Below are 16339 nucleotides of genomic sequence, written 5' to 3' on the forward strand. Positions count from 1 at the left end.
AGCAAACTGAAGTATCATAGATTGTAAATGGGCATTCTTTTGCTATATTGCAATAGCTTTCAACCTTTATATTACGTACAGTGACCTATGGAATAGCAGTGAAACTTTTCAGCACTAGGATGGAAGAGCTTAAGCTGCAAGTGGAATGTATACCATACTGCTATATAAACCCCTCTGCCACCTCCCTGCTTCCGTATAATCCAGGCATGAATTGATGGTAGCAATGGTCACCCCCCCAGTGCAGAACTGATAGTAGACTAGTTAGTATCGATATTATTGTTATTATTTGTTACTGTGTTCCATACTACTGTGGCAGTCCTGTCCCTAGACTTTTCTCTTATATAGCTTTTCTAGCCAAAAAACTTCTTTGTGCCTATTCCCTTTTCAGAGAGGTTGAAATTATTATTATTAAGAGATAATAAGAACAATGAGAAAATTATAATCATATCTTTCATAGTGTTTTTCCACTTCCAAATCCATTTATTCAAGATAACCCTGTCAGGAAAGTAGTGGAAGAGATGCTATTGATATAATCTTTGACATAATGAAGCAGAGGTTAGAAAGTTAAGCCCCTGTTAATTGTGTTGGGTCAGAAAGTTTGCCTTTCATTACTGGGTTTTCGTTTTTGAGGTTTTTTTGGTGAGGCATTTGGGGTTAAGTGATTTGCCCAGGGTCACACAACTAGTAAGTGTCAAATGTCTGAGGCCGGATCTGAACTCAGTTCCTCCTGACTCCAGGGCCAGTGCTCTATCTACTGTGCCACCTAGCTGCCCCTCATTACTGTTTTTAAAGATGTATTTGCAGTTTATTTGTAACAGATTTGTTTGGATTTTCAGGTAATGTATCATTTTGGATAATTTATTCTCATTAAATTTCTTTTTCTGATCTTATATGGTCTTAAGTATACTGTTGGTTTTTAGTAAATATTAAATATTTCCATTTTAAAGCAGGACAAAAGGATCAAGCTGTGGAATGGTATAAGAAAGGAATTGAAGAGCTGGAGAAAGGAATAGCTGTTGTAGTCTCAGGACAAGGTAAGGTATTGTTCTGGCTTGGTGTACATACCTTTCTAACATCATGCTTATTAACATTTTGCTTATTAAGGTTTTTTTTCCCTGATGGTGCAATTCATTTTCCCCTTGTTAAAGTTAGAAACCAAAACTTTAATGCATGCTCCCCTACAGTAAATTATATATAACAAAATAGGGAGTTAGTGGATATGTAAAGTTTTAGGGTAGTTCTTCTTGTCTGACTTTGGAATAGATTTCAGAGACTCTGGGATTTGAATATGTCCTTTATTGATAAACAGTATTGTGACTGAGTGAGGAAAGTGTATCAGTGAAAGGGTGGGAATGTTCAGTAGTGTCAGAAGCTGGTCAGGAAGATTAAGAATTAAAAGATATAGTAGTTGAGACATTTTGGTGAACTTGAAGAGGGCAGTTTAAATTGAGTGGTGAGATTGAAAACCAGATTGCAAAAAGTTGAGCAGTGGGAAGTGAAGAAGTGCAGACAATGAGATTAGACACCGTTTTTTCTAGGAGTTTGGCTATGAAAAGGAGAAAGATAAATAGACCAAGAAAGATAGGCAAACAATAGCATAAAGATCAAGTGAAGGTTTTTTTGTTTTGTTTTTTAAAGAATGGGGAGACCTGAGTAGATTGAAAGGCTAGGAGGAAGGAGTTGGTGAATGAGGGGAACGAAGGTCAAAGCAAGAGGAATGGTGGAAGGAATAAATGCCCAAAAAGAATATGGGAGACATAGCATGAAGGACACAGTTATATATGGGTTTGACTTTGACAAAGAGCAGATCTACCTTTTGTCAAAACTAGGAGCAAAGGGGTAGATAATAAGAGATGATATAGAGGGAGAAGTAATTGACGTTCATAAAAGAGAGACTCTTTTCTTAGAAAAGTAGGGATGAGGGGGGCAGCTAGGTGATGCCAGTGGATAAAGCACCGGCCCTGGATTCAGAAGGACCTGAGTTCAAAGCTGGCCTTGACACTTGCTAGCTGTGTGACCCTGGGCAAGTCACTTAACCCCTATTTCCCTGCACACACACCCCCTCCCAAAAAAAAGAAAAGAAAAGTAGGTATAAAAGAAGATCAGATTAGGGAAAAATAAAAGGATTTCAGTGCAACAATGAGGTACCAATGAAAACTAGATAATATGAATTTTTAGTGGATTTAACATATATGATATACACCTTTATAAATTACTTATTTTATACTAATGGTTTAGAATAATAAGATTTTGAACAAAATGAAATGCATAATGCCATAACAGACAAAGTTCCATTAATCAACTGCAAGGAATAATTAAATTATTTTACTATAACTGAACTTTCTTATATTGACTACTTATTTAATCTTTTTAAAAAAGTTACTTCATAAAGTACATTCTAACTTCCTAGAATTTATTGGCTCTATATTGTGCATGAAACTCTAGGCTGTATCTCTGTAAAGAAACAGATATTTTAATGAACTTGGATTTTTTTTTTTCTCTTAGGTGATCAGTATGACAGAGCTAGGCGCCTTCAAGCTAAAATGATGACTAATTTGGTCATGGCCAAGGACCGTTTACAACTTCTAGGTACTGTTAATATTTTGGGCAGTGAACTTAATGATAACTATGTAAGTTTTAGTTTACATGGATATAAAACTGTGATATCCATTTTAAAAATATACAAAAAACTCAGACTTTTAAGTTTAACTACTTATAATCATTCCTCCAAACCCCCACTCAAAAAAAGGTAAGTAAAATTGTCTGAAAGATTATCTACTTACTCTTTTGGTTGGGATGGAGTGGAGTTGGGGAGGAGAGTGATTATTTTTATTGATAGTTAAAAAAAAAAACAACAAAACTTTTGAAAAACAAAGTAAAAGAAGTCTTGCATTGGCTAACTACTGAGACATATTTCCATAACTTAAGGACTATCTCCCTGCCTTAATCAATGTTACTCCCTTACCTCCCACTATAAAATACTTAAATTCTGTATATGCTTCATTCAGAATGATTGGTATTGCATCATTATTCAAAAAACTGTATCAGAGGATGTTGTAGCAAAGCTATCTTCTGATAAACCTACTTTACTTGTTCTGCTTTGACTTTATTAGTGACATTAAACATGCAGTGTGTTTAAAGTAATGACTGATTTTCCTCCATAACTTATAAAAACAGGAAGTTATCATAGCTGTGACATGCTAAAACATCTTTCAAGTTATAGTAGCAAATTAAGTAGGAGGCTGTGTCTTATATTTAAACTGTTATGATAGAGTAGCCTAACCATCTTTTCAGATAGTCTTATCCAGAGAAAATTCCTTTTATTTCTCACATGTATTCTTTTTTTTTTTTTTTTTGCAGGGCAATGAGGGTTAAGTGACTTGCCCAGGGTCACACAGCTAGTTAAGTTTCAAGTGTCTGAGGCTGGATTTGAACTCAGGTCCTCCTGAATCCAAGGCCAGTGCTTTATCCACTGCGCCACCTAGCTGCCCCCTCTCACATGTATTCTTTTTTTTTTTTTTTGGAATTTTTTTTTTTTTGGTGAGGCAATTGGGGTTAAGTGACTTGCCCAAGGTCACACAGCTAGTAAGTGTCAAGTGTCTGAGGCCAGATTTGAACTCAGGTCCTCCTGAATCCAGGGCCAGTGCTCTATCCATTGCACCACCTAGCTGCCCCCACTCACATGTATTCTTGATCAAAAAATAATTTATTTTGGGGAAAGAGTTTTCAGTGATACTGAGCTCTACATAATGTTCCTATGGGAGAAAATTGGTCGACTTTTGACTTTGGGCTTGAATTTTGTTGTAAGTGACTATTTGGATTTTCTACTTTATAATATGATTCATTCCTTTTGTTTTCAGTTATTCACTTTACAATTTCTGTACCTAGTGATTACTATAAGCTGTAGGCTTATATCCATATATGTAAAGACTTGCAGGAAACTGTATGAGATAGTAGGTGGAGCCATCCTTGGAGTTTGGAAACCCTGGGTTCATTTTCTGCCTTTGATGCATAACCCTTGTTTCATCCTGGTAAAGGCACCTAGCCTGTATGAATCACAGTGAACCCACTTAGTAAGTTATAAAAGAACTTCTGTTCTTCATCAGAGAAAAGAGCTGTCAGAGAACTTCCACAAGAGAAGTTCCTTATGTGGATAAAATCAGAAGTTCAGGCCCAAAAAAAGAAATTATAAGAACAACTAGAACATAAAACATCCTAGAATTCAAACTTTTCTTTTAGCAGAATATCAATGAACAAATCATGATCGTTAGACCTAAGATTTAATTTTTTTTTTTTAAGTGAGGTGGTTAGGTTTAAGTGACTTGCCCAGGGTCACACAGCTAGTAAGTGTTAAGTTTCTGAGGCCAGATTTGAACTCAGGTACTCCTGACTCCAGGGCCAGTGCTCTATCCACTGCGCCATCTAGCTGCCCCCTAAGATTTAATTTTATAATATGTTTTAGTGATATAATAACTTTCAGTAAATTATTTTAAAAATTAGTTATCAAGACATGACTTTTCATTTTCTTTTGTAAAGGAAATACTTTGGAGAGAGAAATAAAGTAAAAACCTAGGTTTAGGTATAAAGAATGAAAGAGAATACAAATGGTAAAGGAAGTTTTTTGTAGTGGTCTTATTCATTCCAGGTAAAAGAAATAATTTTGTTTAGAATTCCTTGAAATTGTTTTTTTGGGGGAGGGGAGTTAGAGTTGAGGATACTAATATATACAACAATTCCCTATACTAGTACATGTAATAAAAGCTGAATATGCTAGGCTTTTACAAAATTATTTTAATACATTTAGAAAACCATAAGCAACAACAATAAAGAAAACCAAGAAAACAAGATAAACTCTTCCATTTTAAGACTTCACAAAAAGACTGGCAAAGTCCTAAGGAAGCTCTGAGCAGAGATAAACCAGGGTAGGCAGAAGGTAGAACACTTAAGCAGTGTAGATCTAGAATAGCGGCCAGATTAGCATCCGGAAATAAAGCCAGACCAGTACTCAGGAAGTGAAGTACACAGGCAGCCCACACCCAAGCCTCAGCAAAAGAAAGAACTAGGATGGGTATGGAGAAGCAAACTATCAAGGGTTTTTCAGGAGGCCTGCTATCAGCAATCATCAGGTGGGGGCCTGTCAGGTTTACAGCAAGGAACAGAGCCAGATCCAGGTTTGGAACCATGCAAGGAGGAGGAGACAGAAGGAAACAAGGCCAAATCATTCAAGCCCTAGCCAAAACCCAGGAATTCCTTAAGAAGATGGTGCCTAGTCTGAGTTACCAGATCCAGAGCTGGCAGCAGGACTTGCCTATACCATCCCAGAGAATGGGAGGGAGCTGAATCTGATTCATGCACAAAGCTTCAATCCGAAAGCTGAATCTGGAGTTATGAATAAACAGAAGCAAATTACACAGTGAAGAAGTTTGGTGGCCTAAGAAGACCAGAAGATAAGAATGACTCCACAAGAAGTCCAAGTAAAGCCTCAGAGAAAATAATGTCCCAGCCATAAGCACTTTAGGAGTACCTGGAAGAAGTGAAATGAGATACAAAATTTAATATTTAAGGAAATTGCAGTGAAGGAGGAAAGAATGGCCAAGAGAATTAATAGCTTAGACTATAAGGTGTTAAATCTTTCCTTGGAATTGAACTCTCTGAAACTTAGAACAGGCCAACAGAAAGTAACAACTTTATGAGATAAGTGATAAATGTTAAAACTAGATCAAAAGATTGGGAGAAAAAAAGAAGTAAATGTAAGGTACATACTATCAAAAGCATTTATAAGGTACTTTAAGTTTCACAGAGTTTTACATTTATTAACTGATTTGATCATCACAACAACTCTGTCAGATAGGTGTCATTCTTATCTCCATTTTATAAATGAGAATTTTGTTGTTCAGTCATTTTAGTTGTGTCCAACACTTTGTGATCTCGTTTGGGGTTTTTTTTGGCAAAGATACTGGCATGGTTTGCCATTTTTTTCTCCAGCTCATTTTATGGGTGAGGAACTGAGGCAAATGGGGTCACACAGCTAGTAAGTGTCTGAAGCCACATTTGAACTCAGGAAAGTTGAGTCTTCCAGGCACAGCACTCTTATCCACTGTACCACCCACCTGCCCAATAGATTAGAATACTGAGACTGAAAGAAGTTGAATAATTTACCTAGTGTCACACTGCTATTTAATGTCAGAAGCAGAATTTGAATTAGGATCTTCTTATTGCCAAGTATAGCATTCTATCCAATACAACACCTAGTTGCCTTAAATAGCTAGCATTTATAAAGTACTTTAAGGTTTGCAAAGCGCTGTCTTATTTTATATGATGTTCGATAATAACACTAAAGCTATTATTAAAGTGAAGAAATAGCATTGACAGGTTAACTGAGTTGTCCACGGTTTCATAGCTAATAATTCAGGTTTTCCTGATTATATGTCCCATACTCTATCCACCATGCCACCTAGCTGCCTGACTTGGAAATCAAGGAGAAAGAATCTCAGAATCAGTGGATTGCTGAAAAATTATGACACCTCCCCTAAAATATAGCATATTTCAAGAAATCATAAATGAAAACCGACTCAGTCTGTTAGAAATCTATAAGGCAAAGTGAAAATAGAATCTATTAGTCATTTCATGAAAGAAACTCCAAAACGAAAAATCCCATTCAAGCATTCAAGACAGAGAAATTATTGCAAATGGCCAAAAAGAAAGAATTTAAGTACCAAGAAGCCAGTCAGGATAATACATATTTGTATCTGGCATTATAAAGATGAGAGAAACTTAGAAGATGACATCCTAGAAGGCAAAAGATTTGAAACTAAGAATAACCTATCTTATAAAACTGGAAATAATACTACATGAGAAAAAAAGTGAACCTTTAATAAATGAAATAAAGGACTTCCAAGCATTTATGATGAAAAGGTCAGTAGAAATTTTGAAATGCAAGTAAAACTCAAGAAACTTGAAACTAAAAAAAATGGATAAAGGTAAATATATTTGGTCCATTGGAAAGGACTAAATGACAAAGGAAGAAGGTGAAGCAACTCCCCTCATATAGTAGGGGAACATTGGAGGAAGAGTGTCCAAACATGGAGGATGGGGATTGGGGTATGCACATTCCATCAACCTTACTCATCTGAACAAGGAAGGTTGAACACACATAGATTAAAAGTGTAGTATGGACATTGAATTGAATAGCAAAATAGACAAGGATAGTAAGAGGAGAATGTAATTTTTAATAGGAAGAGAATAGTCATAAGCAAAACAAACTAATATTGGAGGTTCAATTGTAAAAAAGGTAAAAGGAAAAGAGTCAGACTAGTGATTGGGTCTGAGGGAAGGAGAATAGAAAAGGAACAATGGAGTGGAAACAGATTGCTTCAGTAATCATTAGTGTTAAGCAGACTCCTTGTTTACCACTTTCTTTATAAAAACAGAGGAGAGGACAAAGAGAAGAAAAAGTACAAGAGGACAGGATGGAAGGAAATTACTCAATTAACAACCATGGTTGTGAATGTTATAAATTTAGCTATGTAAAAAGGTAGCAAAATAGATCAGAACACAGAATCCAACAGTATGTTGTTTGTAAGAAACATAACTTGAGGTGGTAGCTAGGTGGCGCAGTGGATAAAACACTGGCCCTGGATTCAGGAGCACATGAGTTCAAATCCGGTCTCAGACACTTAACACTTACTAGCTCTGTGACCCTAGGCAAGTAACTTAACCCCCATTGCCCCACAAAAAGAAAAAAAGAAACATACTTGAGGTATAAATTTCAAACTAGAGGAACTGGAGCAGAATTAAATATACTTCAGTTGAATTTTAAAAAGCACAGGAAGGAATCCAAATTTCAAACAAGGAGATAAATGCAGTAATGGCATTATGCTACCAAAGGAGATATATCAATTCTCTACTCTGCATTGGAGGTCCAAGTAAGCCAGATACATTTTTTAAAAAACTAATTTAGCATTCTAAATCCAGCATTTCTATCTTAGAGAAATACCCAGATATCTAACACAAGACAATTTAAAGTAGTGTAAATAGGAATCTTGAACAGGGAAAAGGTTACAGTATGATAAAATACAGTTTTTGGTTAACATTCTGTCCTTGTTGTTTGTCCTTCATTCTTTTTTGTTTTGTTTTATTTTGTTTTTGGTTTTTTTGTGAGGCAATTGGGGTTAAGTGACTTGCCCAGGGTCACACAGCTAGTAAGTGTCTGAGGCTGGATTTGAATGCAGGTACTCCTGAATCCAGGGCTGGTGCTTTATTCACTGCGCCATCTAGCTGCCCCAGTTGTCCTTCATTCTTGAAGAGGACCATGACATCAGGAGTGATGCCATGATTTGCAGTGAATTGGATTTAGGTGAGGGAGGACTGTGCAGAGTCACCAGCCTCACTCCTCCAGAACCATCTGGGTCCAGTGGCAAGATATACATCAGGACGGCTGGGGATGGCCTTGGATGTTTGAGGCAATTGGGGTTAAGTGACTTGCCCAGGGTCACATAGCAAGTTAGTGTCAAGTGTCTGAGGCTGGATTTGAACTCAGGTCCCCCTGACTCCAGGGCCATTGCTCTATCCACTATACCACCTAGCTACCCCACTTCTGGGCATATTGAATTATAGTCACTATTTCCTAAAACTATTCAATTCTCTTTTTTTGATTACTCCCTTCAAGTATTCTTCTAGAATAATCAAAGGAACTTCTTCCTTGTAATCAGTACCCTCAAACTCTTCAAGATTGGAATGATGATAATAAAGTCCTTAGAGAGTTCATAAAAAGAAGAAAATCAAAAGTTTATGCAAAATAAGTAATATTTGTAGCAACTGAAGATAAAAGAAAAGGAAGCTGTTATTAAGGTCCAGTTGTAGTCCATCAAAATTGGTAATTCTTTTTTTTTTTTTACGCAAAATTGGTCATTCTGATTAAATGGGCAAATACTTGCAAACAAAATTAATTTTCTAGATTAACAAGAAATGGTTTCTTTAACCCAATATCAGAAAAAGAAGTTGACCAAGTCTTAAACTTCCCAAAGGGGGGGAAAACCCAATTCAAGACCCAGATAGTTTTATAAGTGAATTCCATCAAATATTCAAAAAATAATTCTAATTTTATATAAGTTGTTGAAAAAAGAAATAGAAAATTATATGAATGTGATCTTGATTCCTAAATTATTAGTGAGGGGCAAAGCACAGAAAGAATAACATTAACCAGTATTCCTAATGAATATTTATTTAAAAATATTAACTCCTAATATTAAAGAATATTAGCAAAGATGCTATAATAACATTAAAAATTGATTATTTATTATGACTGGATTATGTTTATACCAGGAATTTAAATTTGGTTCAACACAAGGAAAACTATGAACACAATGGACTATATTAATTGAAAAAAAGAATATAAAGCACATGATCATATCAAGAGATGCTGAAAAAGCTTTTGATTAAATATAATATCTATTTTTGTTAAAAACTACAAAGACAGGAATAAATGGATCTTTCCTTAATATTGTGAGTTGTGTCTGTCTAAAATCAAGATCTAATTCAGTATAATCAAGAAAAAATTAGAGGCCTTTTCAAAACATTCAGGATAAATCAAAGGATAAATCACCTCTATTATTTAACATAGTGTTAGAATTGCTAGTTATAGCAATATAACAAGGAAAAGATATCAAGGAAATGAGTATAGATAAATAGGAAACTAATTTTTTGCAGACATTCTGATGGTCAAACTAGTAAACTCCAAAAAATCAACTAAAATTTAAGTGTTACAACAGCACAGACATGAGTGAGAGATGGTGCTGTTTGAGGAACAGCAAGAAAGTCAGTTTGACTGGACTGTGGAGCATGAGAAGGGGAATAATTTATAAAAAGTCTGGAAAAGTAGAATGGATCCAAGCTACGAAGGGATATAAATGCTAGTGAGGAGTTCATCTGTGATTCTAGGGCCAATAGGGAGCCATTGGACTTTATTGAACAATAGAATAACATGGTCAGACCTGTACTTTCAGTATATCATTTTGGCATCTGCCTGGAAGATAGATTGTAGAGGGAAGAAGCTGGGTGTAAGGAAGACAATTGGGAGGCTATTACAGTTGTCTAGGTGAGAGTTGATGAAGCCCTGCACTAGGGGGTGCTGTGAGTGGAGAAAAAGGAACAGTAGAGTAAAAATGGATAAGACACATAAAACGATTAGATATGTGTGGTAAGGAAGAATAAGGGGTTGGAACTGACTGAAGTTGTGAACCTGGATGACTAGAAGGAGGATAGTGCCCTTGACAAAAATAGTGACGTTTTGAAGAGAGGTAGATTTGGGGGGGAAAGATAATTAGTTCTTTTTGAATGTGTTGAATTGAGATGCCTGTGGGATATTTAGTTGGAAATGTCTAATAGATGGTTGGTCTTGTAAGACTAGAGCTCAGGAGAGAGGCTATGATTATGTTAGATCTGGAAGTCATTTGTTTTGAGATAATTAAACCCATGACACTTGATGAGGATATCATGATAGAGTAGAAGGATAAAAGAAGAGGACCCAGGACAGAATCTTGGAGTATACCCACAGTTATGAGGTTCCATATGGATGATCAATCAGTAAGCTTTTTAAAAATAGTTATTAAGTTCTAGGTACTATGTCAAGCACTGAATATATGAAACAAAAGCAAAAACAGACCCTGCCTTCACAGGACTTAAATTCTAATGGGGAAGACAAGTACCCAGAGATATACAAAATTCATAGAGTAGATGGAAAATAATTTTAGAGGGGAAAGCACTAAAAAAAGGCCTCCTATAAAAGATTTGGTTTAAACTAATCCTTGAAGGAAGCCAAGGACTCACAGTGGCAGAATTAGGAAGGGAGGGCACTCCAGGCATGGGGGAGGGACAGCTGGTGCATGGAAAATAGAGGTGGAATTTATTGTGTGAGGGACAGCAAGAAAACCAGTATGAATGGACAGTAGAGTATGTGGAAGGCAATCATGTTTAAGAAGATATATAGATAGGAAGGAGTCATGTCGTGAAGAGTTTTACATTCTAGTCAGAGGAGTTCATATTTGGTCCTTGAGGTAATAAAATTGGAATTGAGTAGGGCTGTGTGTGGGATGGATTGGAGTGGGGAAATAACTGAGATGGGGAGATCAAGTATGAAGCTATTGGGATAGTCCAAGGCAAGAAGGGATAAAGGCTCAAATTAGAGTAATGACTATAAGTGTAGAGGTTGTAATATAGTTGAGAGATGTGGAGAAAGAAATGAAAAGATTTGACAACTAATAGACTATGTGGGGTAAATGAGATTGAAGAATTAAGATTGTAAAGTTGTATGACTGGAAGAATGGTGGTACCCTTGAAGTGATAGAGAAGTTCTGAAAAGAGGTGCCTTTGGGTGAAAAGACAATCAATTCTGTGTGGGATATGTATAATTTGAGAAGCTTGTGGAACAACCAGCAAAAGTGAATGAGGACAAGTGGGCAGTCAGGTAAAAGGAGAATCAAAAGAGAACAGTTGCATGAAATCCAGGAGCAGAAAGTATCCAGGAGAGAAAAATTAGTTATACTGTAAAGAGGTCATAAAGGTAAGAACTAAGAAAAGGCCATTGAATTTGGTAATGAAGAGATTACTCTGGGGACAGTTTTAGTTTGGAAGTCAGATTGTAAAGGGTAGAGATGTTAGAGGAGAGAAAGTAGAGACAATAAAAGACACAGCTTTTTCTAGGAATTTGATTTTGAAAGGGAAGAAAGATACAAAACAATAGCATAAGGAGATAATTAATTTAGTGTACTTATTTAATACATAGTTATTTAAATTGTAATAGTAGAACATAAATTTGGAATGGGATCTAATTTTGTTATCTAGTAGTGCTATCTGCGTGACTTTGAGTAAGTCATTTAATTTCTCACAGTTATGATTTTCTCATATATAAATTGAGGATTCTTATGCTACCTTCATTTTAGGGACTGTGGTGAAGAGGAAATAATGTAGGTAGAGGACTTTGTAGCCAGTAAGATATCAATATGTGTGGCGTAAAGGTCAGATGCTACTATATTTTAAGTTAATTGCTTTGGATGCATATCAATAAACATTTAAAAAGTGCCTACTATATGCCAGGCACTGTGCTAAGCACTGAGAATACTAGTGGGGGGCGGGAAGGGCTCCTTCCCTCAACAAGTTTACAGTTAATTTGGACTGGGGGAAGACAGCGCACAAAAGGAACCTGAAAAGGGGAGTGGGAAGATACGTGCTGGGGTGAGAAGAAATGATGGAGAAGTAAGAGAAGTTCCAAAGTAGTGCAGCAGGGTGAGAAATGAGATGCTTGAGCTTAGCTTTCCTTTTAAAGAGGTTTGAAATTCATGGATCCGCCCTCCAATCACAGAGGCAAAGGATTGTGATGACTTGGTATGCCAAGGCTGATGAGATCTTACAGGATGATGAAATTATTCCAATAATGGGCATATCTTTTTCTTATGAGCAACTTAGCTGCCTTATATTACATTAGAGGAGAGAGCTAAATAAATAAATCATTGTTGTTAAAGTTGCATGGTGCTATGCCTTAGAAAGTATTTTGGTACTGAATAATATTGTCATGGCCATTCTCTGCCACAAACATTCAAGAAGTATTCAGTTATTCATGATTACAGCAGCTGGTATTTATAAAGCACTTTGATGGTTACAAAGTGCTTTGTATACATAGGATCATAGGAAGGAGGGTTTTACCTCTTCCAGCCTCTTTTTTTGATATATAAGGAAACTATGGGTCAGAGAGGTTGACTTACCCAAAGTCATATAACTAGTAAGTGATAGAGCTGGAATTTGAACTCAGGTTTTGGGTATCCAAATCCAGTCTTTCCATCACACCATGCACATTATTTCGTTTGATCTTCATTACAACTCTGAAGAATGTACTACAGATGAGGGTCATCTATTTAGAACTGGAAGGACCTATGGGGCCCAGTAAAACGCTTTCATTTTATAGATGAGAAACAGACTCAGAGGGGTCAACTAATTTGCCCATGATCACATTGTGTTAGAGGTGAGATCTGAACAGAGGTTTTTCTGATTGCAAATCAGCAGTCTTTCCCTTACTCAATAGAGATTTCACTCACACCTCGGGCATCTAGTGACATTGATGGATCCCATAATTATCCTTAGCGCTCCATTTTTACAAAGTTTTTTGCATAGGATCCTGGAATCCCATATCCATACTGCTTGGGGGATGGGGAGGAGATAACTCAGTGTTTAGTTGAGGAAAACCTTAATTTACATATATTTTCTTACGTGAAAATTGAAGCAGCAAAGACATTCTATTGAAAATATTTTTGCATGTAACACTTTCTATCTTGACATCTTTTTTCATTTAACTTCAAAAAGATTTATTTGTGCTATTTTAAAAAATTGTTGGCAATACAAGGAGTTTTGTTTTGTTTTTTAACTAAAAAGTTTGAGTTCCCAAAGCATTTGCTACTCTGGGAGGAAGGTATCTTAGCTTGTTTTCCTTGACTAACAATATACTTGATTGGAGTAGATTCACTTTGGCAGTAGTTTCCATAGATCAACATCAACTTTAGGGCTTCATGTAGACATACACAGACATAGGCTACATAATTTATTTCAGTAATGAGTAGAACTTTTTAATAATGATTATAAAAATGTACTTAAAATAGAGGCTTCATTTCTGGCCTTCATTTTTAGTTGTTTAAATGTTTTTGCAAGCAAATTTCTTTGGAGTTAATGTTAATTGAAGAAGCTGACATTTAAAAATCACTGTTTTGTTTGCTCTAATTCATGTCTTTTTACCAACACAAATAGTACCTGTCTCAGAATGGTGTATTTGACTAGCATTATCACCAAGAAAAATCAGATGACCAACCTGTTAGTTAACAAAATCTGCTCCAAGGTATATTATATCAGCTAGCTTAGAGCACAAAAGCTCTCTGGTCCTTTGTGCTTTGTGTGAAAAGAGTAGTTGCTATTCAGCTTACCCTAGAGGCATGTGCAGGTTGTACCACAAACTAGCTATGGCGCCTGCCTGTCTGACCCTGCAAAGTAAAGCTTAAAGGGAGTCACCGTGTATGTGCAGTGGTTTTTCCTATGTTTTGTCTGCAGAAGTAGAACAAAGCTGGGAGCCCTATGTTGGTGTAGCATATGTCAATACTGAGTATAAATTACCTGACTGGGACATAAATGTTAGAATGTCTGTCTGATCCTCTAGAAGTACTGGGAGTGCTGGTCTACCTTGAAAATATGAGTATCTGTAGTAGTCTCAGATTGATAATATAAAATTCAGAGTATAAATTAACAATACATAGATTGGCTTGAATTTTAATGGATCAAAATTTGAGTTTTAACTTATGTTCTAGCATCATCCTGATGATGCTTACAGCAATTGGTTTATTGAAAATGATAGGTGGATAAAGCACCAGCCTTGGATTCAGGAGTACCTGAGTTCAAATCCGGCCTCAGACACTTGACTTACTAGCTGTGTGACCCTGGGCAAGTCACTTAACCCCCATTGCCCAGCAAAAAAAAAAAAAAAAGATAGAATATTAGACTTGAAAGACACCTTAGAAACTAACAACTATTTTTTTAACTGCCTTAAATTAAAAAAAAAATTCTCTACCTTATAAACAACAAAGAAAATGAAATTTTTCATATGTTAGGTAGAATAGATATGAAGATTATGTAACGATTGGAATGACGCCACCTGCTGGAGACTTACTGTAGAAAAGTTCTGCCATAAAAGGAAGGTCTTTGAGGGAAAGAACATGCATCTTTGGCGTCAGGAAGTGACGTTTGCTAGTGGGAGGAAGAAGGAAGAACCGGGCGCTCTGACTCGCTCTCTTTCCTTTGGACTCTGGTGGAGAGCAGAGCTAGAAATGTGCTCTCCCTTTAATAGATAGATGAATGTAGCCCTTTCTCTCTCTCTTTACCAAATTCTTATTCTCCTTAATAAATGCTTAAAAGTCTAACTCTTGCTAAAGCTTATAATTTATTGGTGACCACTCATTAGATATTTTAGACAGTTTAGCTAGAATTTTAGCCCTTAACAATTACATATGCAACTGTGACTATTATGTACATTTGCTTTTCTTTTTAAGTATATCATCTATTTAATATGTTAATTTCAAAGCTGCCCTGCTTATCTATTTTCTTATCTACTTCTTGTGAGAAATAACACTCCAATACTCAGCATAAGTGGTGTGTCAAAGGCTCCTTTATGTTCATTCTCAGGAGAGGGGGCTGCCCCCTAGCAGAGCAGAGCAAGCACTAAGCACTTTGAGGGGGGCCCCCATTTTCACATTTCTCACTGTCAGCTAAGGAGGATTTTCAAGTAGTCTAGGAGAGGGGTGATGAGGGTCTGCATTAGGTGGGGTGTCAGGATGAATGCCTGGGAGATTGTATAGGTAGAATAGGTGGAGATATAACAGGATGTAGGCTCAGCTGAAGCCTTGAGAGAACAATAGTGATCTTGCATTAAGGTTGTGCTTGTTAAAGTTGACATTTATCCGTTTTTTAATTTATTTGATATTCTAAATAGTGATATGTCCCAAGTGCCATATGCTTTCTATTGGGTTCCCTTCTAAAGTGATGAGCAATTAGGAGAGAACTTAATTTAGAGTGTAGATAGAGCAAGAGTGAACCTGACCACACTTACTTTAAAAATTCAGATTCTCAGGGGGCAGCTAGATGGCGCAGTGGTTAAGCACCGGCCCTGGATTCAGGAGTACCTGAGTTCAAATCCGGCCTCAGACACTTGACACTTACTAGCTGTGTGACCATGGGCAAGTCACTTTACCCCCGTTGCCTGCAAAAAAAAAAAAAAAAAATTCAGATTCTCAATGTGGACTGTGGAATTGCATCAATAAAGACAACAGTGAACTGATGAAGAAGAGACTTGGGTGAGATGTGATGGCTGTCTTAAAGTATTTGAAGAATTGTCCTGGAGAAAAAGACTTTGACTTCTCCTCTTGGTCTTAGAAGTCAAAACCATGAGTAATGGGTAGAAATTGCAGAGAAAATTTCAGACTTTATGTCAGGAAAATTAGAGATATCCAAAAGTCATATGGGCAGGCACAGGAGATAATATGTTTTTTCCTCATTCCTAGTCTTCAAATAAAGTCCAGTGAGTATTTGTCAGGTAGTTGTAGAGGAGATTCTTGTTGAGGAATAAGTAGGACTACATGGTCTCTGAGGTTCCTTTGAACTATTTATTAGATCCTGGGATTTGATGACACTCTCATTATAACATAATAGAGGAGGACAACCAAGGACCAAATGATACTTCATTACTATTGTGCTAGGCCTATTACCCTCAACCAGTGTTTCCCCTGTGCTTATTACTCCATTGGCTCTCACC

The 16339-nt window shown here is 36.5% G+C and overlaps 1 protein-coding gene across 6 annotated transcripts in view; it reads left to right on the forward strand.

The window, feature by feature from the left end:
• SPAST (spastin) overlaps positions 1-16339 on the forward strand; it is an 87886-nt gene that overhangs the window by 16060 nt on the left and 55487 nt on the right. For 3 of the 6 annotated variants that reach the window (XM_043987635.1, XM_043987632.1, XM_043987629.1), the window contains exons 2-3: positions 948-1034; positions 2506-2589. In XM_043987635.1, the coding sequence (XP_043843570.1) occupies positions 948-1034; positions 2506-2589 (171 nt within the window). The remainder of the gene's footprint in view (positions 1-947; positions 1035-2505; positions 2590-16339) is intronic. The other 3 variants (XM_043987633.1, XM_043987630.1, XM_043987631.1) reach the window with 2 other exon arrangements.

Source organism: Dromiciops gliroides, chromosome 2 (assembly GCF_019393635.1).
Source record: "Dromiciops gliroides isolate mDroGli1 chromosome 2, mDroGli1.pri, whole genome shotgun sequence".
Classification (NCBI taxonomy): domain Eukaryota; kingdom Metazoa; phylum Chordata; class Mammalia; order Microbiotheria; family Microbiotheriidae; genus Dromiciops; species Dromiciops gliroides.